The sequence below is a fragment of the Clupea harengus genome, chromosome 8, assembly GCF_900700415.2.
Source record: "Clupea harengus chromosome 8, Ch_v2.0.2, whole genome shotgun sequence".
NCBI lineage: Eukaryota > Metazoa > Chordata > Actinopteri > Clupeiformes > Clupeidae > Clupea > Clupea harengus.
Window position 1 is genome coordinate 1,754,663 of NC_045159.1, and position 7,884 is coordinate 1,762,546.

Sequence of the window (7,884 nt, forward strand, 5' to 3'; positions counted from 1 at the left end):
TAAGCGCAGACAATTGGCACAGTGTCTGTACAATGTTAAATTGAATAGTTACGGTTTACGGTATCGATTCTTTTTGAAAACACCGATCAGGTATTGTCGTTTCGAACAAGTGGGCAGATAGCGTAGCTAACGTTACCCATCTTGAACATTGGATGTCACAGCTCAGTAAGCTAACATTTCGATGTTGCTAGCTAGCGTCAGTTTGGATTTTCTGTGACACGTAGGGACCATTTCAGCAACGCCGAGTATGTGGCCTTCTCAACCTGAATGGCTAGGATGTTAGCTGTGTCTTTTTAACCAAAGCCAATGCTGACTATAAGCGCCATAGTCGACAAGTTATCTTGTTGTAAAATTTAGATGTAACGTGTGGAGTAACGTTACGCGAATAGTGGAACGTATTGGAACGTTAGTAGCCAGTATTTGTGCTGACTTCTAACCGTAGCAGCATAAACTTGGTCAGCTAACGTTAGCTAGTTCGCCAGCAGTATCGAAATATTGACATTTTTGAGCTGAAGTTGTGGTAGCTTTGGCCGCACAACATGAAATTCCTCGAGTGTCACTTAACGTTACTATATGCATTCGTAACTCACCAGGGTTCGATGGATGTTTGTACAATGTCATAATGATGACATGATAACTTCAGAGTAGAGTTTATGGAGCTCCGCTCGACCTAACTTTTAACGTTACTGAAAGTATTATGCTTTGCGTTGGGCTCCACTCTAGCTGCTCTTGATCAACCATTTCTAATTATCTGTGTTGAAATTCCAGTGTCATAAACATTGACGCTGAAGACGTATAGCTGTTCACGTTCAATTCTAATGCAACCCGATGGCTAGGCTGGCTAAAATCGGATCGAAGTCTAACAGATCATCTGGCAGAAGTCATTAAGTACTCATTGCTGTCATTTAATTATGTTTATTTTTATTTTTTATAAAACACACGAAAAACCATAGCTACTGAAGATCCAGGGTTGTTTAGGCACGGACTTGTTTAAAATGTCTACAATCGATACATTTATGGGAGCATTCGTTGTTGTGAGCCATGTCCTTAGCATAATTTGCTGAAGTGAAATACAGGTGCAAGTGAAAGTGTTATTGTTGCCGGTAAAAAAAAAAAAAATCGCCTCGAAGTTCACTGCCATACGCTGGTGAATCTATCGCAAGTGAACACAGAGGATCACGTCACATAGGGATCTTCCCACGTGTAGGGAGCTGAGCAAGTGAGCGACATGCTGACGTGTATTTCAGCTGTATTTGCATGTTCCTCACCTTTGCCTTCAGTACACTTTAGCACGGTGACTGTTTGCTCATTGTGTAACTAGAACTACAGGTCACACTGATACCTTCTTATGCCATAGCAATAAGAATACAACCTTTACAGTTGATATAGATACAGATGCTGTATGATTTGTCTTGCTGAAAAAAAAAAAAAAAACACTTTGGCTCTCCATCAGACCGGTTCAGTTCAATCTTGAACTTGCGTGCCATGCATATAACTTAACTGTATCAGTCCATACTAGGCTTACATCTCACTGATTCTTATTTTCCAAGAATGACTAAAAGGTTTTAAAGGTTTGAGAAGGCGCCTAATGCAACCCCAAAACTTCAGTTATTATGATTTTCTACCTCTTATCCAAAGAGCACATTTTGAGATTGCACATATGTTTCGAATGCATAAGCAACTACAACTGAACAAATGCACCTTGGTGTCTGGTCATTAATGATATTTTCTGACCTTAACATTTTAATTACCTAGAGGACTGAGTCCATCACAGATGTAATATTCTGTGACACACCTTGCTGTTGTCTGTGTAGGGTAGGTGTAAAGTGTCCTTGTGTTGGCTGTAGCACCTATCATTGGTGCCACATAGGACGTCAGTCTAAAGGTACACGTGTTGATAGAAGACGTACAGTGTCAGTGGCTTGGCTGGTGTGTGAGCATTTTAATCCCTTCCTTTCATAATAGTTGTGCTTGCAGGTTTGATTGTGGTTATGTATTTATTTAAATTTTTGTTCTTTATTTTTGTTATCCTGCATCTTACCTCCTTGAGTTTTTTTGTATACACATCAATATGTTTTCTGAACGTCTAACATGTTTTGATTTGTTTGTCTCTGTTGCAGGATTCATAGCTCCAGATATGTCCTTCATATTTGATTGGATTTATAGTAGTTTCAGTAGTGTACTACAATTTCTAGGTAAGTCCTGATTCCCAAGGTTTTCACATTACTATAAGTAAGACTGATAATGGCTCCCATTCAATATGCTGTGATTTAGGCTACTTTTATTATCTGTGCTTCCCCACCACAACTGTGATTTAGTGTGGGCTAGGCTGTGGTAAGAGTTTCGCTAGGTTAAACAGATAATGGGGACGCCACCACTCCCTAAAGCTCTCCACCTGCATGTATCAGTAACACTGTGACACACTGTTCTCTGTAAGAACACTTCACATAGACTCACACCCATAGGGAGCTCACCCTGTCAGACAAGTACTATTCTGGTTGAGCAAGATGGTGCTTAGCGTCACACACGCATGCTCGATACTGAAACCCTGCTGATGCATACCGTGTTTTTCTGACCTCATAGGCCTGTCATTGCCACATGGGAGCCCAAGGTGACGCTGTGTAGAAGGAATGTTTTTCACGATGTGTAGAAATTCTTAACATAATTCCACAGAATTCTGATGGGTAGTTATTTCTAATTCCCACATTTGTTCTGGGATACGGTGACGCACAGGTAGTGATAAGTTACTCTCTGCCTTGTAAGGGTAACAGAATCTGTTCAGTCTCTCCCACTGCCCAATCGCCTTGTGCTGATTGCATCAAGGGTGGACTTTAACTCAGTCTTGTGAAGTGTTGGTAAAGGAGCAGAGTGACATTTAGTGTCGTAGAAAAAGCACCATCTTTTTGTGTAGTGCCAGGTTTAATGTCATCAAGGCCTGTTATGGACACGGATGTATATTTTTTTACTGGCAGGTATAAACCGATATAACTACTTATGAGGCTGCTCTACCGCAACTGTTGATTTTCTGACGTGTGTGTTTTATACAGCTTGACATGTTTTAAACAGTATTCACCAATAAGGTTAGCAGCATTTATCTGGTTGGCTAAAAGGTAGCGCAGTTCATCTTATGCTGGTGTCTGTAAGCGGGTGCTGCCTCTTTTGCATCCCGACGCTGGTGGAATAACACTCAACTACATCATACCATATAAGCAGTCAGGTGCCTCAACAGCAGTTGCTATCAGTTTGACCGCCCACAGTGAATCATGTCATCATCATTTTAAGTAATAGATAATAGCGAAGCACAGGGTCCATGCGCTTACTGAAATCTGCACATGTTTGGCATTCGGAAACATGTCAGCTGGCAGGACCTGCATTTCTTCACAGTGTTTTAGGTGGGCTACACAGTAAATTGAAGGCCATTTAGGCTGATCTATTTTTGTTAATGATGGCATCCTTGTATAGTCATTCTTTCTTTTTAGAAACACCAGGATGATGTAGCTAGCTGAACTTTTTCGGGTGTAATGAGTTTTCATTCATTTGACAGATCAAAACCAGTTTCAGAACAGCCGAGCTGTAAAATGTAACAAATATTTGCCTTTTTTTTTTTTTTTCAGGACTGTACAAGAAATCCGGGAAATTAGTATTCCTGGGCCTGGACAATGCTGGCAAGACGACACTACTGCATATGCTTAAAGATGACAGATTGGGACAGCATGTGCCAACCTTGCACCCAAGTAAGTGGCTGCCAATCACTGAGTCACACAGCATGAAGACCAAGGCTGTCTGTCACAGGCCACCAACACCAACATCAGTGTTAATTTAGTTGGCAGTGTAATCTAAAGTCAACACTAGGAACACTGTGGTTATTTCATTTGCAAAAAAAAAGAACTATCATCTTCTGCTTGTTTCAGCTTCAGAAGAGTTGACAATTGCTGGCATGACCTTCACCACCTTTGACCTGGGGGGTCACGCACAGGGTAAGAACAAATCTGTGTTTATATGGGAGTAGAAGTACTAGAATGTTATCCTATACCACCTAACCACGCATGTTTTTGAGGGTGTGTGCTCAAGGTGTCAAGAAATGTCTCTGTGGTAGTATACTAATGGAGAAGTTGATGGTTGAATAAATTAACTGAAGGGTTAGAATATGAATAGCCTACTTTAGTTTCAAGTTTGTTACTGAGCATGACACTAATTCTCTCTCTCTCTCTCGCTCTCTGTCTCTGTCTCTGTCTCTGTCTGTCTTTGTGTGTGTTTGGTTAAAGCACGACGAGTGTGGAAAAACTACCTCCCTGCAATCAATGGTATTGTCTTCCTGGTGGATTGTATAGACCATCCAAGACTGTCAGAATCTAAATCAGAGCTTGATGTGAGTATCAGACGCCTTTCATGTGCCCTTTAAAACGACTCCCAAGTGTATCCTGATCCGTAAACCCCTGCTGTTCTGTGCACGTGCACCATAACTGCTTGCCATCATGTTGGTCTTGAGAAGCACCTAAGTCCATCCTCAGATAGGACCAATCAGAAATGTGGCAGCAGGTCAAAGGGCAGGTGTTAGTCACCCGGTGGGTTAACAGGCTAAACTCAGGAAAGCTGAGTGGCTGCTGCCCAGGGCAAACAGCTGGCAGTTGGACTCATGTGATGAGGACAGTATTGCGCAAATTGTCCATCATTCTACAATGCGGTGAGAGTAGCTCCCAGAATGGGATCTCGTATCACTAGATGTGAGATGTAAGAAACACAGCTAGGGAGAGTTAACATGTCTTAAAAAGGCGGCTCTGTTTCGAAGACAAGTTTGAACAGGCACTCCACTCTGCTGCTAGCTGGGGAGATGGGGCTTGTGATTAATAGAAGTATTAAAAAATTCTACCGAGACGCAGAAGACATCCCAACTTTTCACTGATGCTTGTCTAGAGCCTGGTGGCTGCAGTTGCACTGATGGAGTGTCTGGCCTCATCAAACTGGCTGGCTATGTGTTTGTTCGTTTGTTTGTTTGTGTTTTGGCAACACATTCATCCCAATCCAACTAATTCCAAAGGTGCATATTTCAAGATTAATCTATTTCATCACCCATGCCAGTTTATTGCTTGTCAGGTGATGTAATGGACATTAGGTCAAGGTCTGCAGATTAGCCACAGTCCCATTCATGTTTCCTTTGTAGTTTATCCAAAGTCAGCTTGGCTGTGAGGATACTCCTCATTACACCCCAATTACATCTGTCTGCTTGATTGATTTTCCTTCATTCACTTATTTTCACTGTGCTTACCCTTTTCTGCCTCGTTTTTGGCTGTTAATATTTTATACTTTTCACGTTTTGCAAGTCGTTTGGTCCAAAAACAGCTGCCAAGTGCCCATGTATTTGTGTGGTCACCAAGCTGGAGAATATGTAGTATTCTAATCTCTGTGTCTCCAAACAGGCCCTCATGACGGATGAAACAATCGGAAATGTGCCTATCCTCATCCTTGGAAACAAGATCGACAAACAAGAAGCCATCAGCGAGGAGAAACTGCGTGAAATTTTTGGATTGTACGGTCAGACAACAGGCAAGGTGAGTGGGAAAAAACAGAAAATGTATTGAAGGGGTGTTCAAATAGAGAGAGGAGTAATATACCGATTGAATACATAAGGCATAGTCAGAGATCTGTACCACAACAAAGCTGGAAGTAAAGCCCAAGTCTTAATGCCATATTCCATCATGACTCTATGCAAAGCCACAGGCCTAAAGGGAGAGTCGAGATAAGTTGGGTAAATTGGACGTGGTCAGCATGCGCTAGAGTGCGGGGGGAAATGCTAATGTTTGCTAATGCCGACGGTCTGGTTTCCAGGGCAATGTCCCTATGAAGGAGCTGAACACAAGACCGCTGGAGGTGTTCATGTGCAGCGTGCTGAAGAGACAGGGTTATGGCGAGGGCTTCCGCTGGCTCTCGCAATACATCGACTAGACGCCGCCACCAGCAGAGGGCGCTCCAGGAGCCCGGCCCAGCCCACCAACACCATGCCCAGTCCCATGTCTGGAAAATCCGCTCTCGAAAAAACAAACATCAAAACAAAAAAAACACCACTGGTACAACTTGAGCCCAATAGACTTTTGTTGGTCGAACATTTGGTCTTACACCCTCTTCTCACATGTTTTTTCTAAGAGAATAACCTAGCCTTTGATTGTGCAGATACATGTAAATCAAAACGGAAGATTTTTTTTGTTTCTTCTCTCGGTTTTCTTTCTCCTCCACAAGAAGCCCGTTGGTGTGTGAAATGCAACTCAGTTGTAGATGATTCCAATGGTATTTGGGGCCCAACCGTTTTGAAGCTCAGTTTAAACAGTCCAAGTTGTCCTTTCTCTGCGCAATACACTTTTTTACAGGAAGGCTAACATTCATACATCTGCCTTTTTCCATCATGTTTGTTTTTTCTTTCTTTTTTTTTTTTAAACATGATTTCAGTAAACTTGTATAATTATAAATATAAATATTATATATATACGGCCACATAGACATATCTGGTTTTAAAGGATTTTTGTCTGGCAGTCCACTTTTCTCCCAGCTTTTTGTCATGCAAACTTGAAAGTATCAGACATTTTTACTAATTGAATTTAAATTGGAAGTGAAATAGTCACCTGATTCAGACAGCACTTGTGAACTCTGAAAAATGTTAATCCTCACGACTTATTGAAATATAGACTTTCCACACATTCTCTTGTGTTACCAGGTGCATCTAAAGGTAAACGAAAGACATGGCAATAAATCTTTCACAAGACAGAGGAAGTGCAATTCTCTTTTAGAAAGGAAATGGCGACATTCCTAATTGACCGAAAGTGTCTCTTATCTTTGGGGGTTGCGTTTTTGAAGGCAGATCTACAGGAAAACGACTACATGACTGTGAATAACTAGAAAAGCAGATCGAGTGTAGAGGAAATGGGGGGAATACAGACCTTTGCTATATGACACGACAGAAGTTATCCCTCTGAATGCTAAGGGTTGGTTGAATGGTGAGGAGACCATACCGTGATCCCCACCCAGAAGAGAGATAGAGAATGCTTAAAAGGAGGGATGTATTCCTGAACGAGTGAACGAACCAGATGTAATGCATATGAAAAACCATACATGGATTTTTTTTTTTTAAGTGCATTCCTGAGTAGCTCTTGATTTGATCAATGTGCATTACAAAAAGAACTATTATGCATGCCTTGTTCCTTAATTTTTAATGACTACATACAGAGCCTAGCGAGTGAAATTTACAAAACAAGGGGGGTCGTATGCCAAATTAACTTGAGTAGAACTGAGAGTAGTCTCAGTAGTCTTTTCTAAAGAAAACAAAGAGGAGGCGAAATGGAATGGCACATAATCGTTTCTGTTCTGTCCTTTTGTGTCATCAATCTTTCATTCCATGAGCTGTTCCACGTAAGGGAGAAACTGTTGTTTGCATCATAAATTGTAATAAATGTTTGCAATGAAAACTGGCTGGGGTGTGTTTGCATCTCATTTCACTGGACACAGTGAATGTGCTGAGAGGTCAGTAGACCTCAGAGATAAGTCACATCAGAATAGAGAGAGTGTGTGCAGCGTCGATGTTGAATTGAGGTAGGGGTAACATTTTAGTCTTCATTGACTCCTATAAAGGATGTCCCTTATCTGTGATGTACATATAGGGTTGCTTTCAGATTGAAGACAGATGGCTGTGTGATCTGAAATAACAGTTGTGTGTGTGTAGTACAATCTAGACTGCAGTAAAGTAAATGGCCAGCAGATGGCGGGATTGCCAAAAAATATTCACTTCAGTGTAATGACCTCTGAACATAATGTAGTTACATACAAAAAAAAAATACAGTTATGTCCAGTTCATGAAGAAGCTATGTTTATTATCTTCAAGAATCGAGTATCCAATGC

At 41.3% G+C, this 7,884-nt stretch overlaps 2 protein-coding genes across 2 annotated transcripts in view; one reads left to right on the plus strand and one right to left on the minus strand.

Annotated features, from left to right (window-relative positions):
- Window positions 1-636, minus strand: part of sec24a (SEC24 homolog A, COPII coat complex component) — a 22,290-nt gene extending 21,654 nt beyond the window's left edge. The window contains exon 1 of the mRNA XM_042708408.1: window positions 591-636. Coding sequence (XP_042564342.1) covers window positions 591-621 — 31 coding nt within the window. The 5' untranslated portion in view covers window positions 622-636. The remainder of the gene's footprint in view (window positions 1-590) is intronic.
- The window catches only part of sar1b (secretion associated, Ras related GTPase 1B), a 7,868-nt gene extending 411 nt beyond the window's left edge, over window positions 1-7,457 (plus strand). The window contains exons 2-7 of the mRNA XM_012819586.3: window positions 2,121-2,195; window positions 3,615-3,734; window positions 3,912-3,977; window positions 4,266-4,369; window positions 5,418-5,549; window positions 5,827-7,457. Coding sequence (XP_012675040.1) covers window positions 2,138-2,195; window positions 3,615-3,734; window positions 3,912-3,977; window positions 4,266-4,369; window positions 5,418-5,549; window positions 5,827-5,943 — 597 coding nt within the window. The 5' untranslated portion in view covers window positions 2,121-2,137 and the 3' untranslated portion in view covers window positions 5,944-7,457. The remainder of the gene's footprint in view (window positions 1-2,120; window positions 2,196-3,614; window positions 3,735-3,911; window positions 3,978-4,265; window positions 4,370-5,417; window positions 5,550-5,826) is intronic.
- Window positions 7,458-7,884: the final 427 nt, after the last annotated feature.